Source organism: Dendrobates tinctorius, unplaced genomic scaffold (genome assembly GCF_039654945.1).
Source record: "Dendrobates tinctorius isolate UK_male_01 unplaced genomic scaffold, ASM3965494v1 ptg000084l, whole genome shotgun sequence".
In the NCBI taxonomy this organism is placed as follows: Eukaryota; Metazoa; Chordata; class Amphibia; order Anura; family Dendrobatidae; genus Dendrobates; species Dendrobates tinctorius.
In genome coordinates this window covers 43,955,104-43,977,253 of record NW_027361752.1, presented here as the reverse complement: position 1 = coordinate 43,977,253, position 22,150 = coordinate 43,955,104, and the positions used below count along the sequence as shown (strand labels likewise).

At 41.3% G+C, this 22,150-nt stretch overlaps 1 protein-coding gene across 1 annotated transcript; it reads right to left on the bottom strand.

Moving 5' to 3' along the window:
• Positions 1-603: 603 nt before the first annotated feature.
• Positions 604-19,916, bottom strand: LOC141097430 (interleukin-10 receptor subunit beta-like). The gene is made up of 7 exons (XM_073584595.1): positions 19,299-19,916; positions 13,844-13,967; positions 11,998-12,164; positions 9,957-10,144; positions 9,291-9,441; positions 5,279-5,436; positions 604-4,282 (listed from the first exon to the last, which is right to left on the bottom strand). The coding sequence occupies exons 1-7, from the start codon at positions 19,345-19,347 to the stop codon at positions 4,160-4,162; spliced, it is 960 nt and encodes a 319-aa protein (XP_073440696.1). The 5' UTR covers positions 19,348-19,916; the 3' UTR covers positions 604-4,159.
• Positions 19,917-22,150: the final 2,234 nt, after the last annotated feature.

The following is a 22,150-nucleotide window of genomic DNA, read 5'->3' as shown; positions in this document are numbered from 1 at the left end:
TACATCGGCAGGTTAATAACCTCATATCGGCAGGTTAATAACCTCATATCGACAGGTTAATAACCTCATATCGGCAGGTTAATAACCTCATATCGGAAGGTTAATAACCCCATATCGACAGATTAATAACCTCATATCGGCAGGTTAATAACCCCATATCGGCAGGTTAATAAACTTACATCGGCAGGTTAATAACCTCATATCGGAAGGTTAATAACCCCATATCGACAGATTAATAACCTCATATCGGCAGGTTAATAACCCCATATCGGCAGGTTAATAAACTTACATCGGCAGGTTAATAACCCCATATCGGAAGGTTAATAATACCATATCGACAGGTTAATAACCTTACATCGGCAGGTTAATAACCTCATATCGGCAGGTTAATGACCTCATATCGGCAGGTTAATAACCTCATATCGGCAGGTTAATAACCCCATATCGGCAGGTTAATGGCGATTTTTCTGGTGACAGGTTCCCTTTAATTGGAATTAATATGTATATCTGAAGGAAATAAAATGACAATTTCCCTAAAAACCAGAAATATATATAATGTGCGCCAAATCCTGCCGTGTTATACAAGTGACCACACTAGACATATTATGTGCAAACGTTTTTTTTTTTATTTCTGTTTTATTAGATTTTATGGAAGATAATTAATCACAAAGTATAAATAAATGAAGAAGACGAGTCACAAAATATCCACAATGCGGACGAGTCGCGACAACATATTACAGGGAACGTGTCATCAGCAAATGTCCCCTATTGTTTACATCAGGTTTTCATGGAAAATGTACTTCCTTTTTATTTTTTTGATCATTTTTCATATCACAATCTATAAAAAAAAAATGTAATAATAAAAAAGCCTTACATTAGACTCCTTCCTAGCAATATACTGACTCAGACCATTGCTATTTGTATGGAAGCATTATCTGAGCATACTCTGATCTGGGAAAAAGTCATAATGCAGGGAGGTAGAATAGGTGAGCTGTGACATCACAAATTGTGAATGGTGGATCCTGTGTTAATACCTCTATACAGTAGATATCAGTCATTGTACAGGAAGAGGAGGAGGTGAGCGGTGAACTCGGCTTTTGTCAATGGTGGATTCTGTGTTATCTACTGTAGATAGAGGTGTTATCAATCATTGTACGGAGGAGAAGGAGGTGAGCTGTGACATCACCTATTGTGAATGGTGGATCTTGTGTTATCTACTGTATATAGAGGTATTATCAGTCATTGTACAGGAGGAAGAGGTGAGCTGTGACAATCTTTTGCGAATGATGGAATCTGTCTTATCTACTGTATATAGAGGTATAAAGAATTGCTAAAAAGTCATCATACAGAACAGTAGATGTGAGTCTAATATAATAATGCATAGTGACCAGTGCAAATATATATTTGTAAACATCGTTATTAATGATTGAAAAAAATATATAGAATTTTTTAAACACATTTAACATAAAAACCCTGTTTTAAACAATAGTTAATTTTCTGAGGACAAATTTCCTTTAAACCTGAGGGCCACATGGCGACTTGGAGTCATCAACAATATAGCGCTACTAATAATTCAGGTTAATAATAGTGAATGTGACCCGCAACTTTTCATGACCTGACTCTTAGGAGAAATCCAAACCTGCTGGGCGTCTGTTATCACGTTTGCCATCATTAGTTGCCTTTTGTGCTGTGATTTTAATGTCCCCTCAAAGCACTAAAGGGATTAGAATAACATGGCTGTTTTGGTTTTTTTGCCCTAATAGCGCCACCTTTTCTACTGGTTGTATGAGGTATTGTAGCTCATGAGAACTAAAATATAAGTTTAACAGAAGCGGTGCTGAATCTGGAAGAACAGCCCCTTTAATTTAGGATTTGCATACGTATATAAGATAATATAATGATAGTAACACACAACAGAGATATACAAAATAACACGAGAGCAAATTACGGCTCGGAAACTGGTTTACAAAATTATGACTCCCTAAATGAATGAGTACGGCATCACCTCCAATAATTGCAATTTATTTTGTAATTTTTCCAATCGTAAATTAGGATGCCGCCGACGCGTTTTGAACCAAATTGTTTCTAATTTATCAAGTCAGTGTGCCCTCTTTATGGAAGCCGATGCATATGGTGAGGACATCTATTGGGGTGGGCTGATTTCAGGGGGTTCTCTACCACTGGACAGTCCCTATGGATAGATTGACTGTCCAGCCTAAAAAAAAATACCCTGTACCTCCGAGGCAGGTGCCCTTGCTCGGATTTCAGTGCTGTGATTCGCTGCGGACGCATGACAGTGTCACATGACAGCTGCGGCCTATCAGCGACTACTGACTGACTGCAGCATTCACTATGAGTGGTGGAGGTACATCATCATCAGAGGAATGGCGAGCATAAAGTCGTACTATTCATAAGTGCTTGGCCAGGACTGGACCATCCTTTCACTTTCTTTATTAAAGGACATAAAGTGAAGCCCTCCCATGTTCCTGCTCTCTAGTGCACGGGAGATATCTGCACGCTCAGTAACTGCTGCACACACTTGATAAGTTGCAAAGTTTTGGTGCAACGCTAGGCTGTGCTAAAGTTTTACAATTTTTGGTGGTCTTATGCCATTTTTGCCCAAAGTGTGCACCACTGGGAGGCGCCAACCGCTGCTCCTCAAATTCATGACGAGCATAGGAGATCCGTAGACCACAAATCTTACTCCAGACCCCAACTGGAGTCGCATTGAGTTACGTGACTTAATTTATTGAATTAAGCCAAATTTCCAAGTCATGTAGCTTAGTAAATCATCTACGCTGCGTCATACCCAACGCAGTTCCGTTAAATATATAATAAAAGAAATATAAAAGTGCCTAAAGTGTAGAAAAAAATGTAAAGAAAGATGAAAGGATCAAACTTTGGTAAATTAGTGCAAGGCTCGGTGCAGACGAGCATATTTTTTTGTCATCTAAGAAAATCAGATCAGTTCTGAGTGCAATCATGGATGAAGAGAAGACGTAGTAAAAAAATTCTCCATCTTCTCCATTCTGTCTGCACTCACATGTCAGCCAAATATAGTATCGAATTTGGTCAGGCAATCCTTGCATGTTGGGGACTCGGACATACTTTTCAAGCACGCCGAATACCCTCAGTTAGCCCCCGAGCATGGCGGATAACACCTTATCCCGGCACGTCCGATCACAACTCATGTTGTAGTCAGTGGCTAGGTTGTGGGGATACCGGCTATAAATAAAGGGGTTCAACTTTGTATTGAGACTTATTTTAAAGGCAATGATCCATGGGGGTAAAAAAAATTAAAAGTAGCTCATACCCACCAAACCTGAGACCCAACTGTCAATGGTTCCGGTTTGACTAAATGAGATGCCTGTAAATAACCATCTAGGCCAATATAAAAATAAAGTCCACGATAGGAAGATTTCTGAGACACTGTGCCTTCAAGTCTTCCAATTTACCCATTATATCATGCATTTAAAATTTTCCTTAACGTGGCTTTCTCAAGTCAAGTTTTCAGGAGCACGCCGGTCCCCGATGCGATGCGCGCCCGATGATTGACTGCCGGCCTGAACCGTTCTCCCGCATGCTCCAAGCAGAGGAAGCTGAAAGACTGCAGAGGTGCCCGGTAACGTAGGCGACCTCTGGTATTCTGCACTGGCTCCTAGAGGTAGATCCTGAGGGTAGTATGTGGGATCTATGATGTCCATTTACCCTAATATGAGCAGGGGCATTCCTGGCAAACACACTAAATGTAGATCCCATACAGGATGTGAATGAAATCTTAGTCAGGTTTTTATGGGAAATCGTACCCATGACCTGGGATGGAATCGGAATTGACAAATGCCACCCTCGAGGGCACAAGGGATGGAAACAGAGATATAACATAGGTAATGTCCATACTGATCAGTTTACGCTCCCCGGATCTCCAGGGGGCTACTGAACAGCGCCGTCTATTACCGAATATGTTCCCAAACTTATCTAAAGTCTCACTGAATAAATAGAAAAATTGGACTGGAATGACGCCGGCCACAATGGTGCTGGATCATGTCACCCTAGGAGAAGAAAGTCCTCATCCGGCCCATCCATGGCAGCTGTGGAAGGATCACCATTCCAGCATTCAGACCGATAATCAGTAAAGGGCACGAGGAACATAGAAAATGTCTCATGCCGCGTCCATCTCGTGTGTCTCTTCTGATATAAATGTCAGCTGCGCACACGATTCTCCACATTCCTCCGTGGGCAGAGTCGGCAGGTGAGGAGCGCTGTACAATGGCTTACTCAAGTACTGCAAGGGGAAAAAGAATATCATAATTTATATATCTATAGGATACAATTATCTTATTTGGCTCTAGCCGGTTTCAAGTCATCCACATTAATTTCACTCAAAGGGAGTCTTTCAGCACAAAATGACCTTTCAAACCAAGCATAGGTGCTCGGTGACCCCCTTGGCGAGTCTGAACGGTTCAGTGCTCCTTTCCACCTACTTGTTTTCTAACTTCTCTGGCTCCTGTAAAACCAGAGCTGTCAATCAAGCAATAGAGGGAGGAGGTAGGGGGCATCGAGTGACTATTATAATAATTGGTTTGAACAGTCATTTTGTACTGACAGACTCCCATTAAATTACCTAATAAAACACAAGCAAATTAATACTTACATTTTATCCCAACTTTGAAAATGAGCATTTATGCACACAATTTTCCTCTGGTCTGAAGGCCGGGACCTCTACCGCTATTTCTAAGAACAGTACTCTGAAATGCACTTGTGGCCACCACGTAACTTATTCTTTATGAGACCCATAGGTGCATTATAATGTTGACAATCTGGGCACTTATAATGTTATTGGCCCATCATAATGTTTTGTGCACCTCCATTTCCGGTCACTGCCTCAGCCCCTGCCCCTTCCCTGAAACGAAGCATTATCAGTGACCTCTCTTTCAAGGGCTGCTCTCTACTGAGCGCGCGTCCGAGGCTCAGTGGATTCTTGACACCGTGCAGTGTTCTACTCAATGCACAGTGACAGTTCGCTCTCTCGCCAGCTCTGATCAGAAGAGACGAGCCGGCAACAGAGCGCACTGTCATTGCACTGTCCAAGTAAAGAACGAGTGAGCAGAGATCAACGCCGTCCCTTCTATAATTGCAGCCAAAAGATGCAAATTATCAAAGACCCTGATAAATGTTCCCCCCATGTGTGATTGAAGCCTTAGACTTTCAAAAATATTTTTCTCACAGGTTTGAAAAAGTTAATTAGTAGTGAAGACACAATATAAGGACAGATACAAACCTCTTTCAGATGTTCTGGTAAAGAATATGGTGGGAAGAATATATATCGTGTGATCTCATATGCTTTCATTATGGTATAGGTGAGTAGAAGGCAAAAAACGGCTGAAAGTACCATGGACCCGAGGAACAGGAGGGCTATTTTCCATGCTGGGGTCTTATCTGGAAGTAGTTCATAATGTTAGTATCAGCATTATTATTCAAGACGACCTGTCATTTACCATAAATATGTATTTTTTTTACCTGATGTAAATGCCGATGTTCTCTCCTTTTGTTCTTGTGCCTCTCCGTTTTTTAACTATGACCCATTCTCCCTTTATGCTGTTCCAGTCTTTTTAGCATAGTAGGCATAGTCAGTCCTTATTTCTTCTCTGTGACATTTTCTTGAGGACCACGCCCATTTGGCTAAAAGACTGGATTTATATACAGGAAAGATGGAGCCATATCTTGAGAACGGAGAGGCACAGGAACAAAAGAAAAACAACGCAGGATTCAGGAGAACAGCATTTACACCAGGTAGCAAAAAAAAAAATCTGACAGCCATGCGTAAAACATAGACCTTCGAATTAGCCCACGTGCTGCATGTACTTATCCGAAAAATTAAATAAAGTAACTGGTCTGACCAAACACTATATTTATGGAGAAGAGAATAGGTGTATAGATACGGAACCAAAAACACATAAAGGAATAATAAAGCAGTACCTGCAGTATAATAAAAAATAGCAGATATGTAGAAAATGCACCAAATGTTAAAAACATAAAGTTGGGGAAATACTATTTGTAAAGGATCACATTGGTTTCCAAAACAGAAGAGAGAAGGAGATAAATACAATCTCCCTATTAGTCCAATTTATAGATAAAGGGCAATACATAAAGGGCAAGGCCGCATGTAATCTATGCATACATGGAAAACCGGACAATATAGATAAATGAGCAATACCAAAGTAAGCCTATAGGGATAGGAAAATGCAATAGCAAAATAAACCTGTTGAGGTATTAATATGGAAATATATTATTAAATGTAAGATACCAAAAGACAAAATCAAATCTTAATAAGACACATAACAGGTCAGCAACCCACATGCCGGATAAAGGGGGAGAGTTTGAGCCGATATTTGTAGCCCTGGTGTGATAGATGTTCAGGACTCTGGTAGCAATGAGAATAGACCAGGTAGAATGTTGGATAACTGGTTTTGTTCATGTACACAGCTCAACAAGACATACAAAGGAACTTCTAAAATCTCGAAAGGAACCGCAATTGTCTTTAATCTGTCATGATTAGTCATGATTAAGAGCTAGTGTAGCTTGAAACACGTCGACCATTATCACGTTTTTAAAATTTTTCCTGTTCATGTTTTAACCCCTAAATGTCCAATGATGGAGAGGGTCCGTCGTTGGACGCCTCCTCCTCTTTGGTGAGGGCTCCGGCGATGAGCCCGCACCTTTTCTGGCACATGACATGATCTGTACAGCCGACATGTGCTCGGAACAGCCACGGGTGGAATCGCGATTCACCCGCGGCTGTGTTAACATGTTAGATGCCGCTGTCAAACTCTGACAGCGGCATTTAACATGCACGTGCAGGAAGCACGTCCTTACCTCCTCCCATTGGCGCCCATGTCGCATGACCGCAGGTCGCCGATGTTTTGGCATGACAACCCGGGGTCAGCAGAGGACCCATGTGGTTGTCATTGCTGGATCGCTATGAGTGCTGCCTGGTGTGGATTTTTTTTTCACCACTTAGATAAAAAAAAACCTAGACATGTTTGCTGTCTATGAACTCGTAATGACCTGGAGAATCTTAATGGCAGGTCAGTTTTAGCATTTAGTGATCCTAGTAAAAAATCCAAACAAAAAACAAGTCTGGGATTTCACTTTTCTTGCAATTTCACCGCACTTGGAATTTTTTCCCGTTTTCTACTACACGACATGGTAAAATCAATGGTGTCGTGCTAAAGTACATCTCGTACTGCAAAAAACAAGCCTTCATATGGCCATATTGACCAAAAAATAAAAAAAGTTATGGCTCTGGGAAATAGGGGAGCAAAAAATGAAAATGCAAAACCAAAAATACCCCTGGTCGTTAAGGGGTTAATCTACTAATACATGTGATGGTTTATGACTTTTTCACAAACCACGAAGAATGTTGGATAACTGGTTTTGTACATGTACACAGCCCAACAAGACATACAAAGGAACTTCTAAAATCCCGTAAGGAGCCGCAATTGTCTTTAACCTGCCTGTGTGCCAATCCCAACAACCTATGATGAAACAAATGCACCTAAAGCACCGGACACGGAAATAAAAACACCTAAATAACTGAACAGCTGCCAATGAAACACCAAACACTAACATAAGGCAAAAAATCAAGGCAAACGGCATCGGGCAAAATTCAATGTAGTGACTACCCAGGTCGGTCGGTCTATCATAACTAAAATAGAGCAACACAAATAATTAGTCTAGCAAGTGGCTCACTCCAAAAGATCCACAGTCAGGAATCCTCTTGACATAAATGTCCAAAATAGGCTAATAGTGAATTGAGAAAAAAAAAAAATTCCATTCCACCGTCTATGTTTATATTAAAACAAAAATAAATCGTACAATTGTCACAGTGGCCATTAGGTCTTATGCTGGACTCATACTTCCTGCTCTGTACAGGAGACTTCTCAGCAGTTTCATTATCAACACAGAGTGGATTTTAATGAATGATAACACCTGTATATGCAGATGATAACACAGGATCCAAAATTCACAACAGGTAATGTCACAGCTCACCTCCTCCCCTCCTGTATAATGACTTATAATACCGCTATATAGAATAGATAGCACAGTATCCACCATGCACAAGAGATGATGTCACAGCTCACCTTCTCCTCCTACTGTACAATGACTGATAACACCTCTATATAGAGTAGATAGTACAGTATCCACCATTCACAATAGGTGATGTCACAGCTCAACTTCTCCTCCTCCTGTACAATGACTGATAACACTATAGTAGATAAGACAGGATCCACCATTCACAATAGGTGATGTCACAGCTCACCTCCTCCTCCTGTACAATGACTGATAATACAGTATCCACCATTCACAATCGGTGATGTCACAGCTCACCTCCTCCTCCTGTACAATGACTGATAATACAGTATCCACCATTCACAATCGGTGATGTCACATCTCACCTTCTCCTCCTGTACAATGACTGATAACACTTCTATATAGAGTAGATAGCACAGTATCCACCATTCACAATAGGTGATGTCACAGCTCACCTCCTCCTCCTGTACAATGACTGATAATACAGTATCCACCATTCACAATCGGTGATGTCACATCTCACCTTCTCCTCCTGTACAATGACTGATAACACTTCTATATAGAGTAGATAGCACAGTATCCACCATTCACAATAGGTGATGTCACAGCTCAACTCCTCCTCCTCCTGTACAATGACTGATAACACTATAGTAGATAAGACAGGATCCACCATTCACAATAGGTGATGTCACAGCTCCCCTCCTCCTACTGTACAATGACTGATAACACCTATATACTGTCGATAACACATGATTCACCATTTACCAAAGGTAATGTCACAGCTCACATCCTCCTTCTCCTGTACAATGACTGATAACATCTTTATATACAGTAGGTAACACAGGATCCATCATTCACAATAGGTGATATCATAACTCACCTCCTCCCTTCACAATGTATTTTATCCTACATTTATTTATTCACAAATTTGTAATTTAGAGGATAACTTACTAATCACTGTGGCTCTGACCTCAGGGCTGCAAGTGATGCCAAAAACAGAGTCCTGGATAATGGAAACTGATTTCTGCAGAGCCCCATCTTGAAAGGAGTGGAGGTGCAGACGCTCTATATCCACTATATTTACTGTCTATAGGACTGACAAAGAAATCCAAGTCCAGTGCTTTGCTATTTCCAACAGTGCCATAGACAATGAACAGAGCCGAGATCGAGTGTCTGCACCTCTGCTAATAGTCGCTTACCGTCTTCGGTGGTTTGCTGGCACATCACAGGGCTGAACTCGCCAGCCTTGTTATACTCGGGCACGTAGGCTTGGACCTTCACGCAGTAAATAGTCCACGTTTCTAAGTCATGAAGGATTTCTGTGTTGTCTTCTGTAGTTATATATAAAACCTGGAATAAAATGTAAAGAAAAGCAGAATGAAAAGCTTAAAAATATACAAAATGGAATATAACAGACTCAGTAACATCTATGGTAGAATGTAATGGGCATGCTCTGTGACATGTGCAGAGGTCACTGCGCAGGGAGGAGGGAGGAAACGCTCAAGTGTCCTCATCAGCTCCTGTCAATCGTGTGATTCTATGTTTTCTGCAAACAGCTGTAAATCTTCCTTAATATATTTTTATTATAACCTCCTCCTCTCATGATGATTAGACAACTGTGGCCCAACCCAAGCTGAAAAGTGTCATCCTCAGCCAATAGATTCCCCTTTAGAAGCACCGATTTAGAAAGTTATCACCTATCTGCAGGCTAGACGGCTGATTGCTGGGACCCTGAAGGATCCTAAGAGCAGGGATCTAATGGGGCAGCAGTCGCGCATGCGCATCGTTCTGTACATTGTCTATAGGGCTGCAGAATATGGCGGAGTTCAGCGCCCTGCTGGTGGTCTCGATCACACATTACTTACATGTGCAGGGTCAGATTCCTTCCAGTAAAAAACCCTGTAAATCAGCTCCCCATATCTCTCCTTTATCGACCTTACAATATTCGGTTGGCCAATAAAGTATTCTTCGGTATTTACAAAGGGGCCATCAAAACTGACATCCAGGTACTCCGCCCTTGAAGAGACTTTTGTCTTTGGAGCTCCGATTATTGCTTGATAAAAGAAAATGGATATAATATTATCTAGTTGTAGAATCTGGTATATTATTATAATAGCGCCCGCAGTCAGATACTCGCAGTATGAGACTTTTCTGGTGCAGTGTGTGAATTCAGCCCGTGATTTATTTTACAAAATATCTGTTCCAAATTCTAAAAATCCTAAAAGGTCTAGCACTCCACCGGCCTGTTAGCTTTCCATCTATGTATATACAGGCGCTTCTCATATAATGAAAATATCACCAAAAAGTACATTTTTTTTCAGTTCTTCAGTACAAAAAGTGAAACTCATATTATAGAGTCATTACACACAGAGTGATCTATTTCAAGTGTTTATTTCTGTTAATGTTGATGATTACGGCTTACAGCCAATGAAAACCCAAAAGTCATTATCTCAGTGAATTAGAATAATTAACAAAAAACACCTGCAAAGGCTTCTAAGTGTTTATAAAGGTCCTTTAGTCTGTTTCAGTTGGCTTCACAATCATGGGGAAGACTGCTGACTTGACAGATGTCCAGAAGGCAGTCACTGACACACTCCAAAAGGAGGGGAAGCCACAAAAGGTCATTGCTAAAGAAGCCGGCTGTTCGCAGAGTGCTGTATCCAAGAATATTAATGGAAAGTGGAGTAGAAAGAAAAAGTGTGGTAGAAAAAGGTGCACAAGCAACCGGGATAACCGCAGCCTTGAAAAGATTGTTAAGAAAAGGCCAGACAAAAATTTGGGGGCTATTCACAAGGAGAAGACTGCTGCTGGAGTCATTGCTTCAAGAGCCGCCACACACAGACATATCCAGGACATGGGCTACAAGTGTCGCATTCCTTGTGTCAACCACTCAAGACCAATAGACAACGTCAGAAGAGTCTTACCTGGGCCAAGGAGAAAAAGAACTGGACTGTTGTCAGTGGTTCAAGGGGTTGGTTTCAGGTGAAAGTAAATTTTGCATTTCATTTGAAAATTAAGGTCCCAGAGTCTGGAGGAAGAGTGGAGAGGCCCAATCCAAGCTGCTGGAGGTCTAGTGTGAAGTTTCCACAATCAGTGATGGTTTGGGGAGCCATGTCATCTGCTGGTGTAGGTCCACTGTGTTTTATCAAGACAAAAGTCAGCGCAGCCGTCTACCGGCACATTTTTGAGCACTTCATGATTCCCTCTGCCGACAAGTTTTTCTGGAGATGGAAATTTCATTCTCCAGCAGGACTTGGCCCCTGTCCACACTGCCAAAAGTGCCAATATCTGGTGTAGACACAACAGTATCACTGGGCTTGATTGTCCAGAAACTTGCCTGACCTTAACCCCATAGAGAATCTATGGGATATTGTCAAGAGGAAGATGAGAGACACCAGACCCAACAATGCAGACAAGCTGAAGGCTGCTATCAAAGCAACCTGGGCTTCCATAACCCCTCAACAGTGCCACAGGCTGATCGCCTCCATGCCACGCCGCATTGATGCAGGAATTAATGGAAAAAGGAGCCCCGACCAAGTATTGAGTGCATTTACTGACCATACATCTCAGCAGGACAACATTTCAAATTTTAAAATCATTTTTCATACTTTTTATAACGTATTCTAATTTACTGAGACTTTTGGGTTTTCATTGGCTGTAAGCCATAATCATCAACATTAACAGAAACCCGTGAAATAGATCACTCTGTGTGTAATGACTCTATATAATGAGTTTCACTTTTTGTATTGAAGAACTGAAATAAATTAACTTTTTGATGACATTCCAATTTTGTGAGAAGCGCCTGTATACTGTATACTGTATATATCTGGGAGCAGACGCACCATTGGTGCAGCCGTACATCCATTCATCCATCTATCCGTTCAAGATAGATAGGGAAATACTTACTTTGATTGTAAGGGTCAAAATGAATAGTCACCCAGTCGGATTCTTTGGAAATTAGCTCCGCCCTCACTCGCACATAAGACTTGTATGTAATAATTGAGGAATCACACTGCTGCTTATGTGTTCTTCCACATATATACTTATAGTTATCCCTCTCAGAGCTGAAGTCCCTGGAAAATAAAATTCACATTATTTGCAGCAGCAAGAAGAAAATGTAACGCAAATCACATTGAGAGTAAAACAAAAAAAAATGTCATTATAATACATACTTCCATAGAAGATTACCATGGAATAGATAGAGATAAAAATATAAAGAAAACAAGAACGCTATGATTTGAAAATCTCTTCTACCCTTGTTCTGTTCACAACAGAACATAGAACACAGATCAGGAGGTGAACGTTAGACATTCTTTCATTTTTTTTTTTTTTTAATTAACCAATTTAGAAATTGATGACATCAATACAAAAGTTGTGGCAGGGTTAACATAAGGCTGAAAAAATAAGTGGTAAGAATGAAAAACAGCTGGAGGGACAATTTTAAAAGAGCATGTTAGAGAGGCAGAGTCTCAGAAGCAAAGATGGTCAGAGGTCAGAGGAAAATGTTCTTCTACGTAAAATTGCAAAGGCTGTGACTATCCCACCATCTATGGGACACAATATCATCAAGATTCAGAGATTCTGAAGAAATCCGAGTGCTCAAGGGACAAGGACAATGGTCAATACTGGATGCTCGTGGTCCACGGACCCTCAGGCGGCGCTGCATTAAAAATAGACATGATTCAGTCGTAGAAATCATTGCATGGGCTCAGGAATAATCCAGAAATCATTGTCTGTGATCACAGTTCTGTATAATCCACAAATGCAAGTTACAGAAGCCAAATGGCAACACAATCCAGAAACGCTGCCGTCTTTCCTAGGCAAACGCTCATTTATAAAGAACGGAGGCAAAATGGACAACAGTTCTGTGGTCAGAGGAATAAAAATGTGAAATTCTTTATGGAAAGCATGGAAGTCGTGTCCTGCGGACTCCAGAGAACAGAGACCATCCAGCTTGTTATCAGCGCACAGTTCTGCGTCTCTGATAGTTCGAGGGGCGTTAGTGCCTATGGCAGGGGCAGCATACGTGAAAGGTGCTATCAGCGCTGACCTTTATATGAAGGTTATAGAACAACATCTGCTCCATCCAGACAATGTCTATTTCAGGGAAGGACTTGTATATTATATCATAGTAAGACAATGAAAAACTACATACTGCCTCCATTATAACAGCACGACTGCGCGGAAGAGTTCGGCTGATCCAGCCGCCTACTGTCCGGATCTTTCACAATAGAAAAGATGCCACACTATGAAACAAAAGATCCGGCAAAGACCCCGAACCGTGGAGCAGTGAGAATCCAACATCAGGCAAGGAGGGAACAAAGTTCCTCTTCCTAAACTCCATCCTTTTCCTGACTTTGCAGACTGTTGTAATAAGAAGAGGAGGATGCCACACAATAGTGGATACGGTCCGGGCCCAATAATTTTGAGATGTGTCGCCGTCAATTTCTAAATTAATCATTTTTTTCAAATGAAATGGTAAATGTCCAACAAGACAAGATTTTTTTTGTTGTTGCTCAAGGTTCTTATTTCTCTAAAACCTGCATGGGGAATATATTATTTGTGCATCAATTAATAGTGACTGATATTGAAGCTTCCCCTTTATTGTTGCAGGGTTGTAAGCCCTCTATTTCATGTGGCTCCAATAATTTTTTCTAAAAGAGGTTCCGAAGCAGCTGGAGTAAAGTGATGCACAATGTACATTTATATGACAAGAAGAATCATAAAACGCAATCACTGCAATGTCACCTACATTTTATATTGCACAGAGTACGTCACGTTACCCCCGAGCTCAGCTGGACGATTCCATCGCAAGATATTCCTAAAGTTGACGGACTCCATGGTGACATTGGTGGGAACCGGAAGCTTCCCGAAACCTGTGTATGCAGAAGAAATCATTATCAATATTATCAGGTACAATCTAACACAAATGCTAAAAATGGTTCAAATCGGCCAAAAATATATTTGATAATACTGTACGGAGATATAGATATAGATATGGAAAAGCTCACTACAAGACGGCATCCAGTTCCTTGAACCAGCTCATGGCTCGGGGTCTACCACAGTGAGGACTGTTAGGCATAGTGTGTGTGCCGCAGCATTTAAGGGTTGTTTCCTTTCAAAGATTATTGCTCAAAACAGTCAGGGATAAAAAAAAAACCCAAACAAACTGTGATTTTGTTCACCTTATGCCGCTATTTGTTGATCAACGTCAGTGGTAATACCATGTTTACAAGGCTGCAGCCAATCACTGAGCTCAATGGAACTTGCCATCAACATTGGCAGAGCTGCTGAGTTCAGTGATTGTCTGTGGCGCTTTCAACGTGACGTCACTACTGAGATCAGTGATTGATGTGACATCATTTCGCAACAAACATTGGAAAGGCAGGACAGACCCATCACTGGACAGCAGGAGGGTGAGTAACAAATTAGTCCTTTAGTTGTGTTTTTTACATAGTCGAATGTTAGAGCAAAAGTTCTTGAAAGGGGAAAACCTCTTTGGTTAGAAGCCAAGCCTTTCCATAAACCTGAGCAACAGGGGAAGTTGGGCATCCACAGGTATTGAAGCGTGGTCCATTGGTTTGAGGTCAAATTCATGGACCAGACAACTCTTCGAGATGGTCCAGGTTTCAGTCTACCATTGTAGAACCAGGAAAGGTTGCACCTCTAATTGGCCATCTATGGTTAAAGTGTATTGCTGTGAGGCAAAAAATTGAGGTATCAGAATCCATGAAGTATAACATTTTGGGGGATACAGTGAGGTAGAGTGAAAAAGTCCTCACTACGGCGCAGTAAGGTAGAGTGGAAGAGGCCTCACCACAAAGAAGACTAAGCTAGATAAAGTGCAGTAAACTGAAATTCAGCAAGCCGCACCACTGAGCCATCGTGCCTTTCATTGCTGAAACCGTCAAGAGACTGGACTTGTATTGTGTAACCATGAAGTTTATAGAACCTCCGAGTGAGTAAAGTTTAAGTTTTGAACTTCAGCTTTTGTCATTTACCTTCACCCCCTATTGTCCACATACCTCCGTAGAGCAATTACTGCTAGATACCTCGCCTTCACCCATACCTTTGCCTCAGTTATCCGACACGAACAAAGGTGAACTTGGATGTTATGGAGCAGCCTCAAAAAAGTTTATAACAGTAACCTTTCAGACTAAACTTTTAGAAAGTGTGCTCTCATTTTATCTTCATGGGTTATTTTTGTTTTCCATAGTTTTTTCATTTTAGACACACCGAAAGGTCCCTGTACATCTGAGAAACAGATTCGCTCAACTTAGTCAAGCATTCATGTGTTATCTATTGTGAAATCAGAGTAATTCTCTGCCAGACTCATTTGACCGTGGCTTATCTTCCTGCTGAAAAAAAAAGGGATCTGGCGAAAAAATTATAACTCACTGATCCTTATCTACACTGATATCATTTGTTGGGGGGAGAGTTATGAGGCCTTGACACGCAATAGATGACTGGCCAATTCCCCCAAAGCCATCTGGTGTCACAACTCTGTTATTGGGTGTCTCGGAACCAGGGGCTCCTTCCTTTTCCCCAACACTAGGGGTGCCCTAGCTCACTGTGTTCCCCGGATTTCTTCTGATGGTGAAGATGCCGGAGCCACATACCTTGCCTTAGATCCTGAATCCGCCCTCAGTCTGTACCCTTCCCCACCCAATAGTGCACCGTAATACACCTACCAGACAAACAAGGTATTACGAACAGGGGTAACAAAAAATACCAAACATAGAAATATATTCACACAGACAACAGAGGAATGCACCGGGGAGTGGAGGATGAGGTTAAACCAAAGTAGGAGAAGGAAATTATCACACACTCAAAACCAAGCAACTGTCACAGATAAATCCACCAACCACTTTCTCCAATAATAATCAACAACAACCTCTAGCTATGCAGCATCAGCTACCTCTGACAATGAGTGCTATCCAGGACTATAGATTATACAGGAGATGGGAGAGGGTAACAGTGCACAGCTGAGAGCCTTAATGCAGGAAAGCTTCCAGGAGCTCTCAACTAAGCAGATTAACCCCTGCAATGCTAAAAAGAAATTTACACAGTTTAGTATGAAGGTGAAGTGCTTCTAATCAGTGCAGAAGTAAGAGAAATCAGACATTGCGGTTGTTTGGCTCCTCTCTGTCACGGTAAATCTGTGACATCTGGTTTGGTCAACTTTTATCTAATGTAAATAGGAGTCATAATTTGACTGAGTAACACAAGGATGCACTCAGTTGAGTTCCTAATCTTCACCTTTTACCATTATATCATTTTAAGGTCCAAAATTCCATACTAATAAGTCTCATAATAAATATTTATGGAGGTCAAAGCTCGTTTTGTTCATACAGAGCTCCAATATGTAAGACATTTCTGAAAAAAAGAGTCTCTTCATAAGTTGGGGTCCTATGAGACCTTTATTGTCATGGATATGCCATAAATGCTTCAAGGGGTAAAAACCCTTTTAGTAATTATTTTATGATCATATTTGTTTTTTTTTTTTATCTACTTGCTATTTAGGAGAGGGTCGAGTCATTCTTCTCTTTCTTTTTAACTATGTCTTCCACCTCCAGGTCACTTCTGCTGTAAACATCCTTCCATGAGGTTTGTCACGAATGTTTCTCATTGTGTTTGTTGTGGTATTACTTCGTCAATGCAGTGTAGAGTTCTTACTATGTGCAAACTGAATGACTTTAGTGCCATGTATAGTTTCCTTATTAGCACTGTGAGGTGCTATTATTGAGCCCTATCACTGAACAACTGTTTCCTTCTTTCCAATAATTCGAATAGAATGCCCGCACGTGTTTTGCCTCCTTCACCTTGATCTTGTCACCATGGCAGAATGTGTCAAAAGTTAAAACAAAAATATTAAAAGGGTAAAATAAAATACTCCAAACATTATTAAGGTCCATAACTTGTGATTTTAGATATACGTTTTTGTATTTAGTGCAGGGTCAGACCACCAGCTATAGTACAAGAAAATTCTCTGGTAGGCCCAAAAGGTCCAACAGAAGACAACCTCGTTTGGAGGCTAGGAGTGATCATTTGTTACTAGGGTCTATGGAATCATTCATAAAAAACCTAAAAGGCTTTGGAAATCTGTAAAAGCCATGGGACCTTTTGGTTTTGGCTACAGTATGGCTATGGAACCCTTTATTCTAGCTGTAGGTGTGAATGAGGGCTGCAGAAGGTGTGGTGTCCATCCAGACTCAGGAACCTAAAGGGGTTCAAAAGGTCTCTTTACTCCATATAAGAAGACCAATACCATACATTAAGCATTAAGCCTCATTCAGACTTCAGTGGATTTTTTTCAGAACACTTTTCATCAGTGTCTTGAATCAGATTTTCATCAGCGATTGATCAGTTTTTACCATCAGGGTTTCTTCAGTTTTTCTAGTACACCCACAAAAAAATCTGATGGATTCTTCAACTAGAAAACAGTCAATGAAAAACAGATAGTGCTAGGATACAACTGTCAGAGTTTTTTGTGTAACCCCTAGACTTGTATGAATAATTTTGATCCGTGACTCGGATCAAAAATAGACGTGTCTCTATTTTTATTATTTGGAACTCAATCCACAAGAAATCACAGACGTGAACAGCCTACATAGACTATAATGAGCATAAAAAAAAAAACTCAGGGCACGCACTTGAAAGATGGACCTATGAATGAGGCATTATTTGCAAACTGTCTCAAAATGTCCATATGGTTCCCAGAAAAGGGAAGACAATGTGGACTCCCAGAAGCTTTGGCAAATCGCCAGTTCACATGCTGAACCCTCCTGAATCCTTCCATAGAGCATCATTTTTGGAAGGTTTCTTGTGTGTAATGTCAGGGCGCCCCACACAAGTATGATTTTTCTTTTGTTCCTGCGCTTCTCCATTCCCGAGATATTGTTCTTTTAGCTCTGTAGATAAATGCTGCCCTGGCATTTTAAGGGGGTGAGAAATGGGGTGTGATAGGCCAAGACCTGTAAAAAGGGTGTAATTACAGGAAGAACAACTTCACATTGTTTTGAGACAGAAGACTCTTTGGGAAACCACCGGTGGTCTTTTCACTGAGGCATCTTTTTTTATGTCTCTATGGACCTATTTTGTGCCATCAGCTTTTTTTATCTTAAATTCCATATATATCATAGCTTGGAAGATGCCAGAAGATTCGGCCAGTCCCTTTTTTTAGCCACTTCATGCTTTCGAATTGACAAGAACATATGGACCGCAACTAATTTTAACATTGTGAATTTCTGGGGGGCATGTTTATAGGTGGGTCCCAGGCAGAATTTGTCTGAAAAAAATGTCTTGTGCACATACCCCAAGAAGACCAACACATTGTCTAGTATAGGATATTCCTACTTTTTCCAGACCCTCAAATGGCAAATACTCCAGATGAAGTCGTTGGGGTGGCCCACTCACTGATTTTGTTTTGGTGCCCAAGACTTCATATTACTCCCATTGAACATAGATTATTTTTACTAAACAGTGGGTAGATTTCAGGCCATGTTCACATGTTCAGTATTTGGTCAGTATTTTACATCAGGATTTGTAAGCTAAAACCAGGAGTGGGTGAAAATTACAGAAGTGGTGATGTGATTCTATTATACTTTTCCTCTGATTGCTCCACTTCTGATTTTGGCTTTCAAATACTGATGTAAAATACTGACCAGATACTGAACGTGTGAATATGGCCTAATATTATAGTCCTTAAACTGAAAACTAATGAGCCAAAACCATACATGTCGTTTTGCTATAATTTTTTAGCTATGAAGTTTGTATTTTGTTCTTTTTCTTTACACCCATGAACTTGTCTAACGAGTTTCACCTATGAATACTGTGCAGACGATAACCACATCACAAAACCTCGGCAATTCATGGTAAAGCGCCCGACATACGAAAGCTCATGTGAACCATCAGGGACCATAGAGGCAGAAACTCCCCCAAATTTGTCACGATGGTGCACACTATTCGATAACCTGGAGCCACACCGCTTCTAGTTAGTTGTTAAGACTGTTGGGAGAGGTGGAGAAAGTGTCTAAAAACGCATGAGAAATTTGGCGTACACCGTTTATAGAAATATTTTTGCCATAATTTCAGTCTAAATTTTGGTGAATTTTTCGCTATAATGTGCCTGATGTATCACAAAGGGACAACCCGTTACCACGTCCCCTGTAAAGAGCTCAAAGTTTACGGGGAATGAGACAACTCACCTGGAAACCAGCAGCAGATGAAAATAAGCAGCCCATAGTGATAGTCCATGATCCGCTCTGGGGTCCTTTGTGCCGTACAGTATGTCACATCATGTACTGACACCCACTGTAACGACACTCAGTCACTTCCTCATTTTTTAGTTCTGGGGAATACACACAGTTACAGGAAAACATTGCAGAGCAACACACACAAGGGAGGAGACTAGTGACGGCTCATTGCAGTCCCCTGTGTAATCAGCCCACAGGTTGTGCAAGCCTATGCGAGAGCAGGGATGAATGCCGCAATCACATGCTCTCCAGCACGGTGAACGTACAAGGTGCGAGTCACCTGTAATTAATCTTGCCCGTCCTATAGTTGTAGTAGTAGTAGTGAAAATCGTCACCCACGCGTTTATACCTTACTAATGATATGTTCAGGTACAAATGTTATACACAAAAGATTTTACTACGTGAGCAAACGTTGGGCTTTACCGTTTAAATGGGCGGTATAGGTGGTCTTCTGTTGTAGAGTTGACATAGTACAGGGTGGGCCATGTATATGGGCAGCACGGTGTCTCAGTGGATAGCACTGCAGCCTTGCAGCGCTGGAGTCCTGGGTTCGGATCCCACCAAGGACAACATCTGCAAGGAGATTGTATGTTCTCCCCGTGTTTGCGTGGGTTTCCTCCCACAATTCAGACATACTGATAGGGGATTTAGATTGTGAGCCCCATCGGGGACATTGATGATAAAGTGTGCAAACTGTAAACTGCTGCGGAATATGTTAGCGCTATATAAAGATTATTATTTATTATTATTATTACACCTAAATAAAATGAGAATGGATGGTGATATCAACTTCCTGTTTGTGGCAAATTAGTATATGGGAGGGGAAAACTTATTTGCCACAAACAGGAAGTCGATATCACCAACAATTCCCATTTTATTTAGGTGTATCCATATACATGGCCCACCCAGTTGTATCCATATAAATGGCCCACCTTGTACCTTGAAGAGACAGAACCTGCAGGAGAGCTTCCAGTGTAGCAGAAGAATACCACATTCACACATCCGTGCGTTGCGGCCCAAGTACGGACTATGATGCATGGACTGTGCATGGGTCTCCTTAACCCAACCTGAGAACCTCATTGGCGTATATCAGTGAGGCTCTCAAGTTCGGTTCAGCAGACCTGTGAACAGTCCATGTATCACAGTCCGTACTCGGACCATGACACAAGGATGTGTGAATGCAGAAAATGTCCAACTACATCGATAGAAAAATATTTAGAACTGAGAGTCCTAGAATTGAGAGTCTTTAGAACTGAGAGTCCAACTACAATGATGGCAGTAAAGGGGAAATGTGATTGAGGCTAGTGGATCTGGAGCATGGGGTTTCCTGAGTTAGGAGATGGGGGCAGGTCCAAGATTGAGTGTTATGTCTCACCTGGTGAGGTGGATAATTGAAGATCAGTATTCCGGATTAACCGTTGTAATGCAGCACGGACAGATAATGGAGATCCCTATGGAGATCCCTATGGAACAACGGAAGCTGTGATGGAAGAACTGCAACAAGAGGACCAAATGGCAACCAGGGAATATGATTCAGCTAAGGCTAATTTCACATTAGCGTTTTTTTGAGCAGCGCATTGTGCGCAATACAAATGCATGCAAAAAAACGCATCTTTTCAACATACAGCATACTGGACAGGTAAAGCTCATCAGATTGTAACACGCAGTATCAGGCACAGCACTTCTCATTCCTAGTTTCCTTAATACAGCATATGTTCAGCATTACTCTCTGTTCCTCCTGGACTATCCCTATGCTTAATGTCTCAGTCAGCCCCAGGGATTTCCCGTCCAGTTCCCCAGTACACCCGGAATCTAATACCTTCCCTTAACGTGGATCCATGTCCAACTTCCTCTGTATGCCAGAGGAAAAGGTACTTTTCTTAGGACCTGTATTGAGCCTTGAGCTCAGGACGTCGCAGGAATATCCACAAGAGATTCCAGTAAGGCCTTCCCCCCCCCCCCCCGAACAATAGATTCTTGCTGTCAATAGCAGCCCACTGCACTTGAACTTCACCTTAATTACTGTACTTCCGTAACTAACTTTCTATTAGGAAGCAGTCTCTTTTCACTGAGGTTTTCATTCCTACTATGGGCTAGTCCCAAACTTTAACTATGTATTTCCCTACATCAGTAGCTAACAGATATCCTTCACAAACTTGATGCATTGTATTTACACACATTAAACATATTACACTCACATTACTTTACCAAAGTCTATCTTACCCTTAACCCGTACAACACTATTCATATTATAATAATACCCAACACAGTGCGATTGGCGTCTTCAGGATCAGAAATGCAACAGCACAGTCCACCACTCTTACATATATAACCGCGACCTTGTTCCTGATTGACAGCCACCCCTAATGCAGAGCCAGTGTCAGTCAGGGCCGGGGGCATGGTTATAGCCGCCACCCTGTATACTCACAGCGGTTACATGGAAAAGAACGAGAGAAAAAGCGATCGAGAGTAAAAGTATTACAAAATATATCAAATAACTTTATTAGATAATTAACACAGGCAGGGGAGGCAGGAAACATATGTGCATGAGAGATCAGAAAGCATGGATCGCGCAGGGCGAGAGCAATATATAATATTTAGTTATGCCAATCAAATAAGCCCTATATACTGATCAAATCTGTAGTGCACGACTATAATTAACCCTGTAGTTATCACCAAGTGGTTACATATCAAGGTCCATTATGAATGCAAAACAATAGTCCAAGGAAGATAGTAACAATGTTTTACCTTAAATAGATACCGATGTATACAGGGGCTTCAGAGTCCTGCACGTCCGCCGCGAC